Source organism: Sander vitreus, chromosome 16 (genome assembly GCF_031162955.1).
Source record: "Sander vitreus isolate 19-12246 chromosome 16, sanVit1, whole genome shotgun sequence".
Lineage (NCBI taxonomy): Eukaryota > Metazoa > Chordata > Actinopteri > Perciformes > Percidae > Sander > Sander vitreus.
Window position 1 is genome coordinate 15,548,081 of NC_135870.1, and position 21,359 is coordinate 15,569,439.

At 41.3% G+C, this 21,359-nt stretch overlaps 1 protein-coding gene across 1 annotated transcript; it reads left to right on the forward strand.

The window, feature by feature from the left end:
• The first annotated feature begins 10,213 nt into the window (after positions 1-10,213).
• slc2a11l (solute carrier family 2 member 11, like) lies at positions 10,214-21,152 on the forward strand. Its single transcript, XM_078271952.1, is given in 17 exon segments — positions 10,214-10,252; positions 10,603-10,634; positions 10,778-10,849; positions 10,851-10,900; positions 11,112-11,155; positions 11,157-11,227; positions 11,726-11,740; positions 15,820-15,912; positions 15,914-15,990; positions 16,055-16,185; positions 19,615-19,699; positions 19,702-19,727; positions 19,992-20,093; positions 20,296-20,371; positions 20,486-20,598; positions 20,739-20,854; positions 20,856-21,152. Coding segments are annotated over 17 exon segments (1,278 nt in total). The 3' UTR covers positions 20,992-21,152.
• Positions 21,153-21,359: the final 207 nt, after the last annotated feature.

A 21,359-nucleotide genomic window follows, 5' to 3' on the forward strand; every position in this document is an offset into this window, starting at 1 on the left:
CACACACACACACACACACACACGATGAGCCTTTATGGTTGCTCATGGAGTCCCATGAGAGTCCTAAAGGCTGGTTCAGTCAGAGATTTATGATCAAGGCACTATAATTAGTAGAAGTGCATTCATATTAGTCAAACACATATTATTCATTCATGTCCTGTTAGTGTCTGTGGAACTGGTTATTGCCCCCCCTAGTGGTGGAAATGACTGTGGCGACAGGCATGTCTCACAAGAGGTGTATGATGAGGTGCTGGCTCACAAATGGCAGACATGAGAACTTTTATCTATAAAGTGACATTTTGGTGCATTTTGCTCTTGAAAACAGCAATACAAATTTCATCCAGATGACACGTATACAGAGGACAGGCGTTAAGGTCAAGAAGAGTTTTTCTAACATCTACACATTAGCTATTCTAGGAACAAGGATTTCACAATACTGAATCAGTGTAAAAATGTAAGAGTCGAGAAACATTTGGACATATTTATTTACATATACTACTGTATAATGCCTCCCAAAATCAGCTGTGCAGCAACTACAGTGCATTCAAAATGCGGCTGCATATGTTCTAACTGGAACTACAAAGTATGACAAAACTAGAATTTATTTTAAAACTATAGACTATAAATGTCATCAGATCAAGTGTAGTTTCAATCCTGCGAAGAAAAACGATTGTTTGGCTCATGTATGAAAAGTTTGCATCAGAGTTGTTGGCCTACAGCCCTCTGCTTTGTGCAGCTCTCTCCACCACGCTGATGTTCCTTTAAAGGGAAACACAATGCTACCTCACACAATTACAGAGTCAGCACCACTTTTCTCCCCACCTCAATGTGTTTACTTACTGGGCTGTTAAGATCAGTCTGACAAGTAGGTAGAAAAATGTGGAGTGAGGCAAGCGGCAAAGTGAGCTGCCTGCTTAGGTTGACAGAAATAGACTCTCAGATGGTCAGCAGTCATTTCCCAGTTTCCTTTGGGTGAAGACTCTGGTCCATTAAGACCTCAATAGCTTATTTCTGACAATTGTTGCCATTTACCAACCTTTTTACTGTGAGTCTATTCTATAGGACTCTCCTCTGTTTCTCCTCTGAAGATTTTTACTTACATTAGTAAAACACCACATGCTTTTTCCTACAGTGTCTGCACATTCATGTACTGTATAATGGGTAGGCACATAACACAACATAATAAATAGGCAATCTAAACTAACAAAAAGTGCAACTTTCTCGGTCACAATCAGTCACTGGCCTCGGTTTCTTGCAAAGCTATATCTGAACTGAACATCATATTGCTTGACTGTACACAGCTACAGAATGTGTTTTAAAGGGTCCCTTTTGCAGCATATCTGAGGCAGTCTTGCTCCTGTGCCTCACATGTACTGTTATCAATACATGTTCTGAAAGTTATCAATATGTCTTCATGTCAATGTCCCCGTGACATAGTCCTGTGCATTTATTATTAGTAGAAACTTTGGCTGTTCAAAGAACACTGATGGCTTTTAAATTCCCATGATAATAAGGTAAGACATTGCTTTTGTTTTGTTATTGGTATGCACAGTTTTCATTTTGCTTCAGGACGTCTTTTTAATAACTTCAAGGCCTCAGATGACTCTGACACCGCACATGAGAAAGACCAAAGCAATAATTGAGATCAAGAATCTAAATAATGCTAAAGGCTGTAAGTTTAGTAAACTGGACACCACTTGTCCATTTAGTATTTACGTTGACAGGATTTTGAAACTATTGCAGTTGTCGAAATGAATGGTTTAACTTTACTTAAAATGTATCTACAGTACATCTGTTATTTTGCCATTACGTTTGTACTTCATGTGCTTTCTCTCATAAATTAGTACAGTTTATTCTCTGCCAAGAGTTTTTTTGTCGGTGGGTGTGGAAACGGTGGGTGTGGAAACACAAAACTGAATAAATGTGTGTGCTAACCAGCATATTTGGGAGCAAATCTGATGAGATAGAAGTTGATCATGAGGGATAAAGCATAAATTAGTAATTCTTTAAAAAATATACATGTTGGCTGAGCTATGTGATTCCTATCTTTGTTTTGATGAAGACCTTTCTAGAGTTCAACCTAATGGCCTAAAAATTAAAATGAAAACACCATCTTGATTGCTGTTGCCAGACAACACTGCAGTCGACTTTCAAGGTTCTTTAGATCAAATTGGTGATAACAATGCCAAAAGGCAGTGCCTATAAATAATGAAACTCTTGTCCCTGAGCAAAACAAAATAGCCTCTGTTGTTGCCATTTTTGAGTTCTAATAATAGAACGTACCTATTGGGATTCTTTTCCTCAGCTTTATCATCTTATATTATATATATATAATAATATACTATATTATATTTATCAGTAATATTTGATAACAAATGTAGGTCTTGTTTGCATTTAGTAACTTCAATCAAATTTAATTGTAATGGTCATATAAACTCAGCAAAAAAAGAAACGCCCCTTTTTCAGGACACTGTATTTTAAAGATACTTTTGTAAAAATCTAAATAACTTTAGAGATCTTCATTGTAAAGGGTTTAAACAATGTTTTCCATGCTTTTTCAATGAACCATAAACAATTAATGAACATGCACCTGTTGAACGGTCGAAAAGACCCTAACAGCTTAAGGGCGATAGGCAATTAAGGTCACAGTTAAAAGGAAATTAGGAAAGTAAAGAGACCTTTCTACTGACTCTGAAAAACACCAAAAGAAAGACGCCCAGGGTCCCTGCTAATCTGTGTGAACGTGCCTTAGGCAGGGTGCAGGGAGGCATGAGGACAGCAGATGTGGCCAGGGGATTACATTGCAATGTCCCTACTGTGAGACGCCTAAGACAGCGCTACAGGGAGACAGGAAGCACAGCTGATTGTCCTCGGGACAGGTACTGGATGGCAACAACAACCGCAAGAACTGGCCAGTCTGGTGCAGTACATGAGGAAGAGATGCACTGCAGTACTTAATGCAGCTGGTGCCCACACCAGATACTGAGGGCTACTTTTGAGTTTGATCCCCCCCCACTTCCCCTTTGTTCAGGGACACATTATTCCATTTCTGTTAGTCACATATCTGTGAAAATTGTTCAGTTCATGTCTTAGTTGTTAAATCTTTTAATGTTCATGAAAATATTTGCATATGTTAGGTTTGCCTAAAATGTAAAAGCAGTTGAAAGTGACAGGACGTTTCTTTTTTTGCCAAGTATAGTAGTTTGCCAGTTTGAAAGTTCTATGGACAAATATTCACACTAAGTACTAAATTATTAAAACATAGAAAATGTTCATCTTTTGTTTCACTAAAATTATATATTATCTGTCGCAGTGGCAGTCAGCTAAGCAAGGTAGTCCAAACATCCCTCTCCCCAGTTTCCAGCTAATCCTGAGGGATCCCAACACGTTTCCTAAACTAGATGAGATATATAATCTCTCCAGCGTGTTATGGGTCTACCCTGGGCTCTCTCACCATTTGGATGTGCCTGGAAAACCTCCAACAAAAAGGCACCAAAAATGAACAAGAATCCAAGATACTTGAACTCTTTCACTTGACACAGACACAGATCATTTGTAATTGATCTGCCTGTTTTACACTCTTTGACCAACAGGTGGTGTTGTGAGCAAATGAAGCCTCAAGAAATGACCCCTTTTGCGAACCTCTTTGCTGGAAAGCTTCAATGCTTCATGAGGCTTCATCTCGCCATCACTAATTAAAACTTACCAAAAATATGAAAATTAGAGAAAATAATGCGAAAACTAGAACCGTTTAACTTAAATTGAGGCCAATTAAACAAACGGCAAATAAAGACTGAACTTAACATAACAACAAAAGAGCAAAGGGAAAGTTTATATGGAGAGAGGCCAGCCTTCACATACATAAACAATTAACTCTTATACTACAAATTAACCTTAAAATAATCAAATATTCAAATATTGAAAGTATTTGTAAAAGTAATCTTACTATCAAACAAAAACAACAAAACTTAAAGTTCCCAAATAGTTGGATTTAACATGGACCCTAATGTCAGACACAATTTGCTTCACAATCAAGAGTAAAAAGACAGATGAAGGACAGATTACTAAAACAGAAACATCACTGATCTCATCACAAAGTCGCCCTCCAATGGACACCAACAGGGAGGCGAAATAGGGGCAGACCTTGATGCTGAGCTGAAGGAGATGGGTCTCATGTGACCGGGCCAAGCTGTGGCTAAAGATAGCCACCAGTGGCAGAAGACCGTTGCAGCCTTTGGTCCCAACTGGCTTAAGAGTAATAAGTAAAATACATTCACCCAGAAATTATTTGAAGAAATAAATAATAGTCAAGGCACCAAATACAGTAATGAAAAGCAAATGAATAAGAAATAAAATGATAAAACAGACAAATACGCTCAAATATCTTCGGGAGGTTGATAAGTGTAACTGTGAAATTGCATTTTGAGATTCCCACATTTTACCAAAAATCTTAATGTCACCTACCATTGTGCTGGAAATGAATTGAACATGATTTATTTAGATTTGAGACATATGGACACTGGATACCTGACTTGAGTGAGAAACTATAGCCAGCAGCATTCTGCATCTGTTTTCACTCCAATTTCTCTTCTAATGTCCCTGATACCTGAACCCAGAGGGCTTTAAGGCATGTCACATCTGACAGAAGACCCATTTGTGTTGAGCTGGAGATTTACTGGCAATCTGGTTTAAGTGCCACACTCAAGGGCATGATGGCACAGAATACAACATGGGATTTTGACTCTCAGGTTTCCAGTCTATTTCCATGATCAGAGTGATATATTGCTGCTTTGCTGGTTCGTTTGTAAATTTGTCATTTGTAATAGGGAGAATGGGCAACAAGCCTGCATGCCCGGGCAGGAATCTACAGCCCGATTGGTCTGTCTATCTCATACACAAGTGTCTTATATGGTGACAAACGTATATACAAAGTGAGAAAGTGTGTTTGCTGACACGAGTCTAGTTACTTCACAATCAAATATTTGACATAACTGAATGTTATTATTAACATCAATACCTGCACAATCCTTTTATTAAGCTTGCTTTGTCATCAGCTGTACCAGTCTGTTTCCTGCCGCTGGAGATTATAAAATTGATCCATCGTGACTGGCACTTAGAGGACACATTTGTCAAGCTCTGCACGTTTTCTCTTTGGATTTAGTGTGTGTACATTTGTGTTTGCGTCTGACAAGGAGAACCTGAATGTAGAAATTAGGTTTACTAATAGCATTGCTCAGGTATTGTGTATCAGCTTACTGCTTTGAGCACAGCTACACTGGTTTTATCTCAACGTCTGACATCAACTATATCTTTTCCAGCTTTACTGCTCTTTGATCTCTTTTGGTCTGTAACCCATTATAAGCCTGTCCCGTCGTCCACCTACAGATAAGAAAATGCCACTTCAGCAGACTCTTGCAGCTGGATGCTGTTTGGTAAAATACAAATAGTATGCCTCTAACATCTGTCAAGAGTCAGATTTAACCCAGAATGTGAAAATAAGCCTTTCCAGGCAAGTCTTCCAGAATGGCTGTGTTGAGATTTGAGACTCACAGTGAGATAACTAGACTACAGCCCACAGCCATTCACACAGCCAGCAGACACTATGCTAAGCTTGGCTTAGCATAAAGACTGGAAACACCTAGGCTCTAATGCTGTCTTCTTAAAACATATCAAACCACATGTAAAAACAATAAGTTGTGGTTATACAGGGGTTTGTGTTGCAATAGAAGAAATTGTTCTATCATATACATAACTCCAGTAATATATGTAAATTAGTGAAATTTAGAAGTGCTTGTAGGCAGATCTTTTAACCTTTGGACAAAGAAAGGCTAGTTATGTGTATGGTGGAACCATTTCCTAAACCCCTGTTAAACCGCAACTTCTTACATTTCGGTTAAAACAAACATAACGTGTTGATTAGTGAGTTTTACAGGCTAGATTTCCCCCTTGCCTCTATTATTTATGCTAAGCTATGCTAATTGCTCAAGGCTCTAACTACAGGGTCTGCCCATTGGTCCGAAGGCCCATTATTCCAAAAGTCTAATAGTTTGGAAAATGTCCTATTGGACCGAAATCCCATACGGCGGCCTGTTCTCCCGAAAACAGAAATCGACTGCTCCGAAAATAAACACTCAGTGTGGAGTTCAGTGACTGCCGGCCCTACTACTTTTCAGACTCGTTAACATATTGCTCAATTTAACAGATAACTTATAAAGCATAACGTAAATCATAACGTATGACTTTGTATGACTCCTAAAAAAAAAACTTTTCATTTCAGCTGATATTTACACAGCTATTACAGCTATTACAGCTATTCTGTGAACTAAGTTAAATAAACAAAAGTGGGCTTTTGTTTTTGGGATAACGTGATAAATTATTCCTTTGAGACATATATTTATACAGCTCCAGATAGATTAAAAGGACTAATCACTTTTTGTTTTTGTAATTCTTATTAAAGATAATTGGGCTTAAGTGCTTAACTTTAGTGTGCTTTCTTCACACATGTTAATCAGCTGTGGTGAGTTCTTGTGGAAAACTTGAAACACTATTCATCTACACATCTCCAAGAGTTAAAAAAGAGCATTTCTGCTTCAAGTCTGATTGCCCTGCCTATCATTAAGTGCAATGGAAAAGTCACAATTTGCTGCATTCACGTGGGTTTCATTTTAGTTTAGCTTAAACTACATTAATAAGGTTGATTTCTGTCCCAGAAATATTTAACAGAGGTAGAGGAGTTCAAAATGCATCAGTTTGTATAAGTCACCCTGCCAGGACTGCTGTTCACTCTCAGATAATGAAAATACAGTGAGTGTCTGTCTAAACCTGAAAAGCTCCTTGTAAAGTGAACCTGTAAGCCATTCATTATTCATTGTGATCAAGCGTTGCCATGACTCTCTGTCCACTTGGGAGGACCTTAGACTTTGGCACTACTCCTTGTGAGTGTTTGTTTCTGCTGCCAACTGTTTGTCTGATGGCCTGAAAAACAGAGGCCGGACTCAGAGATGCATAGTGTTTGTTAAGACACATATGATAGGAAAATAAAAAAATGACTGACACTCTTCCAAGCTGTTAACATTTGCAACATTGTACTGACTGTGTTGGATATGAATATAATCACTGCTGTGGATAAAAAGCTTGGAGACACTGTGTAAAAGGAAAGATTGTAAATGCTTGGATATCAGTAAATGCCATTTTGATAATTGAAATGGAAACTAACAGCTTTCAATGCTGAACTGACATTCAGTATTTGTCTTGTCTGTCTCCGGGAAGGAAGTTATGAAAGAGTTTAGCAGGCTGACTGAAAAAGGTGGACTCCAGTGATGAATGTAAAACGAGACTAAGAGTATACGCTAAACTAGCTGCTGTGTGAGACTGTACTTAGGCACAGTGCTAACATGTGCACAATGATAATGCTTACATGCTGACATTCAGAAGGTGTAATGTTTGTGCACCAATGTACAGCAGAGGCTGATGGTAATGTAATTTGCAGGGGAGCTTGAGAGGGACATGAATGTCTGTACTAAATTCCATAGCACTAATAACTGTTGAGATATTTTGTTAACATGCTGATGTTCAGCAGTTATATTTACCATGGTCGCCGTCTTGGTTTAGCATGTTAGCAATGTATTTTACGTAGTATGTTTTATGTAGTATGTCCTCCACACACTGGAGCTTCAGTCACTGTTTGATAGGGAGCTTTAAAGAGAAGAACATATACATCTCTAGAGTTTGGCTCACAGTGTGTGGCCTGACAAATAGACTCCCAGCTGCTCAAAATTATTTTAATCCAACAATAAAGTTGGCTATGTTCAGCTGACTTGCAGTCGAACAGCTGGTCTTTGTTTACGTTGTCATTACTGAAAAGATCCAGACCTTCGTAAAAGGTGCAGTGTAAGTAGTTTAATTCCAGTGGTGTAATTTTGTCCAACATTAGCAGGCAGCCAAAAGACATAATTTACTTCATCTAGGGACTGTTTTGTCTTTCAAACATAGGATAATGTAATGTGGTGGTTGAGGTTTTTAATATTGTTACAGTTCCACAATTGAGGATTTAGCTTGGCTCGTTTGTGATAGAATTTCAGGTTTTTCCATTTCCTCTCTGTTTTCAGTGGCTATAAAACCAGTCATCCTTCTCCCCTGCCTTTGGCAGGTGCAGTATATCCCCCAGCTTCCATTTATAATCAGTGTCTGGTCTCACTATTCCTTCCTCAAACACAATGAAGCGCATCTCTATATTTCTCACTCTGATCTCAGTGCCCTAATTTCTTCTCTTCCTTCTCTGTTGTTTCTCCAACTCTGACTCTGAAGGAGCAGGGTGGCAGTATTTTATCTTATTTGTCAGTCCAGAGTTTAAGTGACTGACTGAATACATTTTGTGAGTTTCCAAAGTAAAAGACAATATGCAATGGTTCATCTTGTGATTCTCAAAAATTCTTAGAAAAACAATTTATTGTGAAAGTGAAAGGTTTTACATCCTACGTGTTACGTATTAGCATTTTTTTTTTTTACTTTATGAAATTTTTTAGCCATGCGAGCAATATCTCAATAACTATCAGAGGGATTACCATGAAATTTTGTATACAGTCATGGTCTGCAGATGACAAACCCTATTGACTTTGGTGAAACTTCTCAGAATCCCATGAAATGTGGTACTATTTCAACTGCTATGTGATTGTGGTGTTGTATTTACCTTTTTCATTGTCAAATCCGTCTATTATTGTCAAATCGGTTTCAATCACTGGAATGGAACATTCAGAAGTGCCACTTAACAATGATTTTATATGTTTTGACTTCTAGTCAAAAAAAGGTAAACAATGATACCGCATCAGTAATTACTCATAATTCCAATTAGTTTGTGCAGTGCATTGGTGTTTTTGCAGCATCAGCCATTGCCATTTGGGTTTGGGTTACTTTTGTGTGTAAATTGATACAAATTATATGTTTTTTTACACATCAGCTCTTTACTTGTGTCAAGCTGTAAATAGAGCCTCTCTGGCAGTTGCAAGGGCTTTCATCTCCTGCAGAAAACAGTCCTTGTGACAGTTTTTTTTAGAGGTTTCAGTCTCTCAGTGGTCTGTCTGTGAGTGTGTTGTTATCCGAAGCCACCACCGCCTCCCACTGACAATGCAGGACAGTCATCACCAGGCAGCTCCTTTCTTGAGGTCAGCTGTGTGACATCTGGCAGGACACAGAGTAATACTGTTCGATAGCAGGCCTCATGTGAATCATGTTTGTGTATTCAGCTGTCACAAGCCACAGATGAGAGGATGTGCCTGATTGTATCACTTTGATAGGACAAATTCACCAAAGGTTTTCAGCTAGTGATGACATGTGCAGGGTTATCAGAAGGTTTGATGTACAGTATCTTAACAAATATACTTTCTTGCAGAGAGTTGGATTAGAAGCTTAAGGTTGGAAGCGGAATTTGGCCATTACATTACATTATGTAAGTTTACCAGATCGGGTAGTGGATCTGTAGTTTGAAAGAGACCATAGACTGTATAATATTAATGGACAAAGCATCCGGTTCGGCAAAGTGCTGCAAATGAGGAAGTGCCTTAAACCTGTATTCTATCTGAATTCCAGTAGGGGGCGACATGTGCGGTTGCAAAAGGAGGTCGGTTTCTGTAGAAGTCTATGAGAAAGTGCCCCCTTTCTCACTTGATTTATTTATATTTAGTAAACATTTTCATAATAAGTTTATGGTCTGAATTGCTAGTTTTAAGTATTCTGCGATACAGAATGATGTTCATTTTTTGAATTATGGTCTCGTTGATTTTAAAATCGGTGATAAAGCAGGGGGTGTTTAGAGTGTTTAAAGTGAATAAAACCCATTTTTTGCCCCATTTGTGCATTGTTCTACTACTTACACAATTATTTGGATTATATGTTATTTACAATACACAGCGTGGTTTTAATGATATTTATAGGGGGGACAACCCTCAGATGGGGTGTATCCTGACCCCCACGACCCCCCTGCGATTTTCCAGGCTTGCTGTTTGCTGCTTGCTGTTTGCTGTCTATCACCACCTATGTTGGTGATAGACGGACCAAATCAACCAATCAGATCAACGAAGCTAGCTAAGTTAGTGTAGCTAGCGTTAGTTTGGCTTCAAGGACCTTGCGGTTCTTCTAATGCCATCATTTAACATACAATTAAGTTAGGTAACGTAGCTAACGTTAACATTTTTTAAACTTAACATTTGTATGTGACATGAACCTCATCAACGACAATCCCCACCAAGTTTTCATGGTACACTTCTGAAGACGAGCAAAAACATCTTTTCCTCCGAGATAAGCCTCCAGTGCCGTTTTTTGCTCTTCTTTCAATGAAGGAATACTTTCTAATTCGGATAAAACTTGCGCGATAGCTGCCCTCATCTCATCCGTGGAAGCTGCCATGTTGTTTAGACTGAACAATCTAAACAACTGTTGCGTCACACCTAAATCCACCTCAAAACCAACGCTGATTGGTCGGTCGTTTGGCGAACGGCTCCAAATGTTCTCTAACTCAAGATGCCAGACTGATCTGCAAGTGGAAAACTGGAGCTTGCGAGATCAGGACGGTCTCACAAGGCTAGGTATCTGGGCAGCTGATCCTAGGTGTCTGGGCAGCTGATCTCAAAATTTGGCAGGTCATTGTCCATGAACAAAAAACTTCACTGTCGCACCATCAACCATAAAATAAACATAATTAAACTTTTAGCTTTTGTTTCCTTTTTGTTTTTTAAATGATGGCCTCAGGATTAAACACAGTCTCTGTCTCCCTGTCCCAAAGAAAGCAAACCCTTTTGTTCAGCAATTTTGTGGCTCTAATTGGAGCTGTGTTGATGCTCTTGAGCCAAACAGCTGTCTTTTGAAATGATCATGGTGGGACAATTTCTCTATGACATCAATTCAGGTGAACTTACTGTATGAGGAAACCCATTACATCTCTCTTTTTTTTCTTTAATATCTTCATAGATGGCTGCTCAGCACTCTTGGCTCCCCATTTAACCCTAGAGGCAATTGATTTATATTATATTACTAAGTTCTCTTGGTCATTTGTCACCCAGTTATTGGTCGACATTGACTCTTCTCAAAATGTATGATTCCCTTGTGCACACCTCTAGGATTCAATCTTGTAGCTCATACCGCATACCTTGTTGAATGCGCTACCCAAGAGACTGCGAGGGATGGTGGGCGTAACCATCGCTACCTTCCTCTCCTTGGAGAAGTTCAATGGTCAGTGATGGGGATCAGGTGAGGTGGCTCATTGATACTGTCACTGGGGTCAGGTGGTGGAAGGTTCCAATGACAGTCTTAATGTGGACAGAACTCTCCCGAAGACCCATTGTGTCCTCTCTGTCCTCTCTCTGGGGGGCGACATGGAAGGCTATATATATATATATATATATATATATATAGTATATGGAGTACATTTCCTGGAAACTCTTAAGAAATCACTTGTCTGTTTTTGACTAATCCAGTAAATTAAATGCCTCAAAAATCAAAGCATTCCATGTTGATGCAAAGAGATCCTCTTTGAGAGCCACTAGCATAGTTGTGTTGTTTACAAGTTGGGTCTTATTTTCAAGGTTTTGGCCATCATCGGCAATTAGTTATGATAACACTGTAATCCTTCTCCGGGAACCATCACCTTATCGTGGTGGAGAGGTTTGTGTGTCCCTATGAACCTGAGGGCTGTGTTTTCTGGAGCTTTGTGCTCCTGGTAGGGTCTCCCAAGGCAAAGTGGTCTCAGGTGAGGGGCCAGACAAAGAATGGTTCAAAAATCCTATGAAACATCGAGGAAGGGATGAAGTGACCCTGCCCGGAGGAAGCCCGGGGCCCCCGTCTGGAGCCAGGCCCAGATGGAGGGCTCGTCAGCGAGCGTCTGGTGGCCGGGTTTGCCACGGAGCCCGGCCGGGCACAGCCCGAAAAAGCTACGTGGCGGACATCTCTCCATCCCATGGGCCCACCACCTGTGGGAGGAACCGCTGGGGTCGGGTGCGCTGCCACATGGGTGGCAGTGAAGGTCAGGGGCCTCGACGGACCAGACCCGGGCAGCAGAGGCTGGCTCTGGGGACGTGGAATGTCACCTCTCTGTGGGGGAAGGAGCCGGAACTTGTGCGGGAAGTGGAACGCTACTGGTTAGATCTGGTGGGGCTTACCTCTACGCACAGTCTTGGTTCTGGAACCATACTCCTGGATAGGGGTTGGACTCTTTTCTTCTCCGGAGTTGCCCAGGGTGTGAGGCGCCGGGCGGGTGTGGGGATACTCACAAGCCCCCGGCTGAGCGCCGCTACATTGGAGTTTAACCCGGTGGACGAGAGGGTTGCCTCCCTACGCCGTTGTGGAGGGGAAAACTCTGACTGTTGTTTGTGCATATGCACCGAACAAGAGTTCGGAGTATTCGGCCTTCTTGGAGACCTTGAGTGGAGTCCTGCATGGGGCTCCAGTCGGGGACTCCATAGTTCTGCTGGGGGACTTCAACGCGCACGTGGGTAATGATGGAGACACATTGAGAGGCGTGATTGGGAGGAACAGCCTCCCTGATCTAAACCAGAGTGGTTGTTTGTTGTTGGACTTCTGTGCTAGTCATGGATTGTCTATAACGAACACCATGTTCGAACATAGGGATGCTCATAAGTGTACTTGGTACCAGAGCACCCTAGGCCAAAGGTCAATGATCGATTTTATAATCGTTTCATCTGATCTGAGGCCGTATGTTTTTGGACACTCGGGTGAAGAGAGGGGCGGAGCTGTCAACCGATCACCATCTGGTGGTGAGTTGGGTCAGGGGGTGGGGGAAGACTCTGGACAGACCTGGTAAGCCCAAACGGGTAGTGCGGGTAAATTGGGAACGTCTGGAGGAGGCCCCTGTCCGACAGACTTTCAACTCACACCTCCGGCGGAGCTTTTCGTGAATCCCTGTGGAGGCTGGGGGCATTGAACCCGAGTGGACAATGTTCAAAGTTTCCATTGCTGAAGCTGCGGTGAGGAGCTGTGGTCTTAGGGTCTTAGGTGCCTCAAGGGGCGGTAACCCACGAACACCGTGGTGGACACCGGTGGTCAGGGAAACCGTCCGACTGAAGAAGGAGTCTTTCTGGATATGTTATCCCAGACGACTCCGGAGGCAGTTGCAAGGTACCGAAGGGCCCGAAGGGCTGCAGCCTCTGCCGTGAAAGAGGCAAAGCAGCGTGTGTGGGAGAAGTTTGGAGAAGACATGGAGAAGGACTTTCGGTCGGCACCAAGGTACTTCTGGAAAACCGTTCGCCACCTCAGGAGGGGGAAGCGGGGAACCATCCAAGCTGTGTACAGTAAGGATGGGACGCTGTTGACCTCAACTGAGGAGGTAATAGGGCGGTGGAAGGAGCACTTTGAGGAACTCCTAAATCCGACTAATACGCCCTCTATGGTAGAGGCAGAGCTGGAGGATGAGGGGGGATTGGCATCAATTTCCCTGGTGGAGGTTGCTGAGGTAGTTAAACAACTCCACAGTGGCAAAGCCCCAGGAATTGATGAGATCCGTCCAGAAATGCTTAAAGCTCTGGGTGTGGAGGGGTTGTCTTGGTTGACACGCCTCTTCAACATTGCGTGGAAGTCTGGGACGGTGCCTAAGGAGTGTGGTTCCCCTTTTTAAAAAGGGGGACCAGAGGGTGTGTGCCAATTACAGGGGTATCACACTTCTCAGCCTCCCCGGTAAAGTCTACTCCAAGGTGCTGGAAAGGAGGGTTCGGTCGATAGTCGAATCTCAGGTTGAAGAGGAACAATGCGGATTCCGTCCTGGTCGTGGAACAACGGACCAGATCTTTACTCGCAAGGATCCTGGAGGGAGCCTGGGAGTATGCCCAACCAGTCTACATGTGTTTTGTGGATCTGGAGAAGGCGTATGACCGGGTGCCCCGGGAGATACTGTGGGAGGTGCTGCGGGAGTACGGGGTGAGGGGGTCCCTTCTCAGGGCCATCCAATCTCTGTACGACCAAAGCGAGAGCTGTGTCCGGGTTCTCGGCAGTAAGTCGGACTTGTTTCAGGTGAGAGTTGGCCTCCGCCAGGGCTGCGCTTTGTCACCAATCCTGTTTGTAGTATTTATGGACAGGATATCGAGGCGTAGTCGGGGTGGAGAGGGGTTGCAGTTCCGTGGGCTGGGGATCTCGTCGCTGCTTTTTGCAGATGATGTGGTCCTGATGGCATCATCGGCCTGTGACCTTCAGCACTCACTGGATCGGTTCGCAGCCGAGTGTGAAGCGGCTGGGATGAGGATCAGCACCTCCAAATCGGAGGCCACGGTTCTCAGCAGGAAACCGATGGAGTGCCTTCTCCAGGTAGGGAATGAGTCCTTACCCCAAGTGAAGGAGTTCAAGTACCTTGGGGTCTTGTTCGCGAGTGAGGGGACAATGGAGCGGGAGATTGGTCGGAGAATCGGCACAGCAGGTGCGGTATTACATTCAATTTATCGCACCGTTAGACGTAAAAGAGAGCTGAGCCAGAAGGCAAAGCTCTCAATCTACCGGTCAGTTTTTGTTCCTACCCTCACCTATGGTCATGAAGGCTGGGTCATGACCGAAAGAACAAGATCCAGGGTACAAGCGGCCGAAATGGGTTTCCTCAGAAGGGTAGCTGGCGTCTCCCTTAGAGATAGGGTGAGAAGCTCAGTTATCCGTGAGGAGCTCGGAGTAGAGCCGCTGCTCCTTTGCGTCGAAAGGAGCCAGTTGAGGTGGTTCGGGCATCTGGTAAGGATGCCCCCTGGGCGCCTCCCTAGGGAGGTGTTCCAGGCACGTCCAGCTGGGAGGAGGCCTCGGGGGAGACCCAGGACTAGGTGGAGGGATTATATCTCTAACCTGGCCTGGGAACGCCTCAGGATCCCCCAGTCGGACCTGGTTAATGTGGCCCGGGAAAGGGAAGTTTGGGGTCCCCTGCTGGAGCTGCTACCCCCGCGACCCGACCCCGGATAAGCGGATGAAGATGGATAGAGATGGATGGATGGAACACTGTAATCCTGATTTTTTTTCAGTCATGTTGTGGTGTTCCCAGATCTTAGCAGTTAACTTGGTGAGTACAATGTCAATATTGTTGATAGGAATGACGGCCTAATAAAAATAAGACCGAAGTTGAAATAAATCTTTAGGCTACAACATGCGTCCTTTTCAATTCACTTCAATTCAACTTTATTTCAGACACACAGGTCCATATGATGACAGGTCATATCATGAATCATATGATATGAGTATAAAAATGTAAATGTAAAACACAACAACGCAGACAAGACAAAAAAGTTTTGTAAATTGAATTTCATAAAATCAAAGTGATTAAAACACATGTAGACATTTGTTCCAATGTTTCTAAAAGCAAGAAGTGTACCTTGTGTCACTCTGTGTGGGGTCAGTTAAAGCCATTATAATTAAAAAAAAATTGAATAAGTTAAGCGACACATGAGTTTGTACATAAAATTTCTCAACACAGCATGAAAGGTTGGAACATTACTAGTCACAAACATAGGACTCGTACTAGTTGTCCAAGATTCTGAATGCATCATTAAATGCCACCTGAAGCTTTGTCATTTTTGCCTTACTATAGTTGCACCACAAGTGGGCTGTATAGAGTGGAGTACAGTAAAAAAGTAACTCTAAAAAGCTAAAATGATGTTTTAACATCATCTGTGCACATGTGAAATTTGCGTGCCAGCATATTGGCTTGTGCATACAGTTTGCAACACTGGTGCTGCACATCATCATCAGATGAGGAACAAGACAAAACACTTTACCAGTTAATGTTTGTACGCATGTCATTATATTGCACTGTGATAGCTTAATTTTTGCATGATTATGTTGCCCTTGCAGTGAATTGCTTGGTACACAGGAGAGGTGGCCCTGGCTGCTTGGTTTCAATGGTTTTGCAGCGTTACTCCAGCTCTCCACTCTGCCTTTCCTGCCAGTCTCCCAGCTTCCTGTTGCTGTACAGGGGAAGGTGTGAGAACGCATTTTTTGGCAAATAAATCCCTTTTGGGGTTTGTTGTAATGTTCTTATTACCACTTTAATATGTTGATTTGTCACCCTGCCCAAGCTCTAAGGAAGGAAAGAAAGCTGCCTTGCAGAGCATTCACAGCCACTTAGTGATGGAGCTGATTCAAAACCAAGCACTCCGCTGGCAGTTCGTCGCGATCATCATTATCTCCGTCACAATGCAGTTCTGTGGAATCAGCAGCGTGAGTGATATACTCTGAACACTCTTTTGCACAAGAGTAGTAACACTGGGATACAGTACATTCTTTTGCATAATCTGACATTTCAGCCCTTTTTGAGTAATGTATAGAGTGCAGAATCAATGATTAACATTAGGCTTGTATGTCCCAAACATGAGAATTTGAGATTGCATTGGTAAATTGTGTCCGCCTACCAGCACCTCTTAAGCTCACTTAACAAAAACTGAAATGTAAAAAGGACAATAACAGAGGGTTTATGTGCTAGACTATGTTGCTCTGAGCAGTTGCCAGGCAACCTGACTCCAGGAAATGACTAGTCCCAGCCAAGAAATAGTCTACCACCAGAGATGGGAAGTAACAAAGTACAAATACTTCGTTACTGTACTCAAGTAGATTTTTCAGATATTTTTACTTTACTTTACTATTTATTTTTGTGCCGACTTTTTACTTTTACTCCTTACATTTTTAACACAAATATTGGTATTTCTACTCCTTACATTTTACAAAATTGGCTCATTACTTTAGTTTCAAATAATTTAAGTGGAGTTACCGTTATTATTTTTCGCGTCATCAATACCGAATTCAATCTAATTGGATGGGAATATACATTGTTATAATGTGCTGCAAATTGTGCCAACCGAAACACCACAAACTGCTGGCTTTCAAGAATTAACCAGCGAATTTGAAAAACACATAGAGGTAAATGCATCTTTTTGTTGTTATCAAAAGCTATTTGTTGTTTGTTTCAGTAATTTTATTAAGTTTACGTTAATGGTCAGTTACATTTGTTCTCCTGCTAGCAATGACGATGCCTTTGTTTGCTAGCATTTAGTTAAGTAACCCAAGTAACGTTAAGGTTAGCGAGCGTTCAGTTTATTTGAAAATAATCTAATACTAGCTGATACATACGGTGGCCCTGAAGTGCAAATCACAACAGCAAATAGAAAAACGCAACAGCAAATCATAAAACACAACGGCAAATAGGAAAACACAACGGCAAATAAGAAAACACGACAGCAAATATGAAAACACGACAGTAAATAGGAAAACACGACAGCAAATAGGAAAACACGACAACACGACAGCAAATAGGAAAACACAACAGCAAATAGGAAAACACGACAGCAAATATGAAAACACAACAGCAAATAGGAAAACACGACGGCAAATATGAAAACACGACAGCAAATAGGAAAACACGACAACACAACAGCAAATATGAAAACACGACAGCGAATAGGAAAACACGACAGCAAATAGGAAAACACGACAGCAAATATGAAAACACTTCAACAAATATGAAAGCACAACGGCATTAACTTCTACCAGAAAAGGTAGGGCCTATCTAGTAGAGGATGGACCCTCCTGATTGGACAGACGGACTGTCTGTCTTTTAACAGGAAGGAGGGGTGAAAAACACGGAAAAGCGCCTACTTTTAACAGAGAGACAGTCCGTCTGTCCTTTCAGGAGGCTCCGTCTTCTGCTAGATAGGCCCTACCTTTTCCAGTTGAAGTTAATGCCGTTTTGTTTTCGTATTTGCTGTCATGTTTTCATATTTGCTATCGTGTTTTCATGTTTGCTGTCGTGTTTTCCTATTTGCCGTCGTGTTTTCCTATTTGCCGTCGTGTTTTCCTATTTGACGTCGTGTTTTCCTATTTGCTGTTGTGTTTTCATATTTGCCGTCGTGTTTTCATATTTGCCGTCGTGTTTTCATATTTGCCGTTTTGTTTTATGATTTGCTGTTGCGTTTTTCTATTTGCTGTTATGATTTGCACTTCAGGGCCACCGTAGATACAATATCTGCATACAGCTTTATATTAAAAATAAATTCAGTAACTTCATTTAGTGTAACAGTGCTGTAGTAACGCTAACGTTACTCAAGGCCGTTCTTGTTTTTGAGACCACTTAAGTTAACGTTACTTGGTCTTGTCTCAAATCAACTTTATTTTGAGCTAATGTTAACGTTAATGTCTCAAACCTCTCTGACGTAAGTAAGAGGACTCATGTTTGAATTCTCACAGAATCACAGTTGGATTCATATCTTGCTACTTAAACAGAATCTTATTAACCTGGAGTCCCAGTCTCTGTCACAATAATCATATATGTGATGTTTTAGGCCTATTGGCAGACATCCATTTAAAATGTAGGCAATGGCATATAAAGAGCCTTTTTTTTCATGTCCACTGAAGTTTCTCAGCTTGCACTCTAGTAACATGTGTGTGGTCCAGGTAGCTTTGCATAAAAAATGGTTGTCATTCGCAAGGCTACTTTTACTTTTATACCTTAAGTACATTTCCAAGCCTGTACTTTGTTACTTTTACTTGAGTAAAGAAGTTAAATCAGTACTTCTACTTTTACCATTTTTTAACACAAGAATCTGTACTTCTACTTGAGTACGGGAAGTGAGTTTTGCCATCTCTGTCTGCCACATAAACCTCCGTAAAACGGTGAATTTCCTTTTTTTCTGGTTTGTGTACGAATTAAACAAACTAAATATGTTAATTAATGAGCAGTGGTGAGCTGATTTTATTACCCTATAAGGACAGAGCCCTTCAGCTGTTTTCTCCTGTTTCCAGTCTTTATGCTAAGATAAGCTAACCTGCTGCCTGTAGCTTATACTGTACAGGTAAACTTACCACTCAGCTAAGTGAGAGTATTAGGGGCTGGTATGCAGGGTTCAAAATTAAGTTTTTGTCCACCAGCCAAATGGCTAGTGAATGTTAAAATTTTACTTTTTTGGCTGGTGAGTCAAGCAAATCTACCAGCCACTTGCATATTTTACTAGCATTCATGGCTGGTAAATGGTGCTAATGTTGAACCCTGTTGGTATGTACATGTGTTGAAGGGGAGTGCAAGGACGGTTGGTGTCCGGCCGATTGTGGTGGGCTGGTCCGGGTCTCAAAAGTCCAGGGCTGATTTTTACCCCAGTCCGGCCCTAAATGGGCCTATTTGATTTCTGGCAAAGGTTTAGGTCGGTGAGAAGTTTACAGAGAGTATGATAATGTACTCACTGATTCAAAAAGGCTGCCTGGATTCTGATGGCAAGATGGTAAAGGTTGAGGGTAGAGCCTGGGTGTCATCAAGATGTCAAGTCTGTAAATTAGCTTACTAACATGTAACTTGTTCTCTCTGGTAGACAAGAGTGCTTAAAAATTTGTCTGACATGCTTAAATCTCGTGCTTTTAGCTAGCTATCGGCACCTTGTGGAGTGTTTTTTGTGAGCGGGACTTAAATGTGCTCCATCTCTATAGTGTTCAGATGAGAGACATTTAAAGGAATATATTTTCTTTTCAGAGAATAACACGGAGTGAAGTTCATTACCCACTACTGCACTCAAAACTAGGAATGTGAACATACATTTTAAATTTAATTTTGGGAGGGGTTTCTAAATAGACATGTGATTTGTATCTAATTTGAATACTTCTCTCCGGGTGTACTATTATTCTCCTGATGTGTTAGGCCTACATATGGCAGGAGCCCAAGAACAACAGTTACCTTACGCCACCATGGGAATAGGACTGAGGTGTCCACCTCTGTAGCCTGTGTAAGTCCCATTTCACCAGTATCCCACCATGGTTTATATCTTTTTTTGATTTGTGGCCTATTGCCATTGGTGAATTTCGAGTTTAATATCCCTTAGACATCCTGACATAGATGGTTTTTTTTCTATTATTTCTTTTTGTGATTTAGGAAAACAATTATGGAAAAACTTTCCTCTGCTCTCACAGTTGTCTCCATCTGTGACACCTGTACTAATATATAGCTAGAGCTCCCCCCTGTGGTTTATGTCTGTAAATGTGCTTTGCAGTTCATGATGATTGAGAATACAGGCAAAACGGTCCTGCTGTTCAGAGGACACATGACATTGTTTGCAACACTGATCCTCCTCACCATCACTCTGCACCTGCAAGTGAGTTCCCACAAAACCAGACACAGTTTTGCAGCACATTTCTGCATATATATATATATATATATATATATATATATATATATATATATATATATATATATATATATATATATATATATATAAGTAATGACTGACAGCAACTCAAATAATAAACTATATGAGGAACACAAGCATTTCAACAGATCTTTGAATTTTCCTTTAGAGTTGGGTCTCCTGGATGCCGAACTGCCGCATGGTCCTCATTTTCTTCTTCATTTTCTTTTTTGCCGGTGGACTAGGTAAGTTTTATTACTAGAGATCGTTGCTATTAATGAAGGATTTCAATTTGACTATTCAACAATGATTACATCAAACTGCAGTGTGTATATCTGTCCTGTGTTTTTGACCCTCAGCTGGAGCATCAGAAATGTTAGCTCAGTCATTCAAATCAGCAGGAAACACCCTTGGCTGCACTCTCAACTGGATAAGCATGTTTTTTCTGGGAGTGCTCTTCCCTTTCATAGGGGTAAGCACATTATTATCTTGCTGAAATTTGGCATATTTGTAACTACAGGCCAGTAGACACATTTATTCATGAATATTCAGATCAAATCAGAAATAAATGCACACTAGTTTAAAAATGTCCTCAAAATGCTTCTTTTCCAGGAGACAATGCATTACTTTTGTTTTCTCATATTCCTGTTTGTCTGTGCTGCCTGTGGGCTGTACGTAAAGTCCAATGTCCCTGAGACCAAGAATCTGACAGCGCTGGAGATTGCTGCAGTTTCAGAGGATGCACTGTAAATCTGGAGGATCACATAAGAAAACATCCCCTGAACAGAAACTAGACGGAAACCCAACAGATGAGCTTGTGATCATATTTACAGAGGCTATAAAGTGTCAAACAGCAGACATTTAGCTTGGAGGAGTCATTTTATATCACACTGAGAGTTTTAAATTGCTCACGTGTAGCGGAAATACAAGACAAAAATCACAGAGTCATACAGTTTATTGAGCCTACAGACATCTGTTAATTACATCAAATCAGCCATGTGAACAATGCAACACAATATTAATCAAAGTGGCTTTGCTGTCTTTTATGACTTGTCTATGGGATTTCTTTTTTTGCAAAAATAATCTAACCGTTGGTTTTCATTGTGACATTATTTGTGTGTGTTTCTGTTTTGTGTTTGTTTGTTCTTATTTTAGTGGTGAACTTTGACTTTGAACTTGGACAGACGACCCTATGCTCATCCTTGTCCTTGGTTATCAGTGGGGTCTGCATGT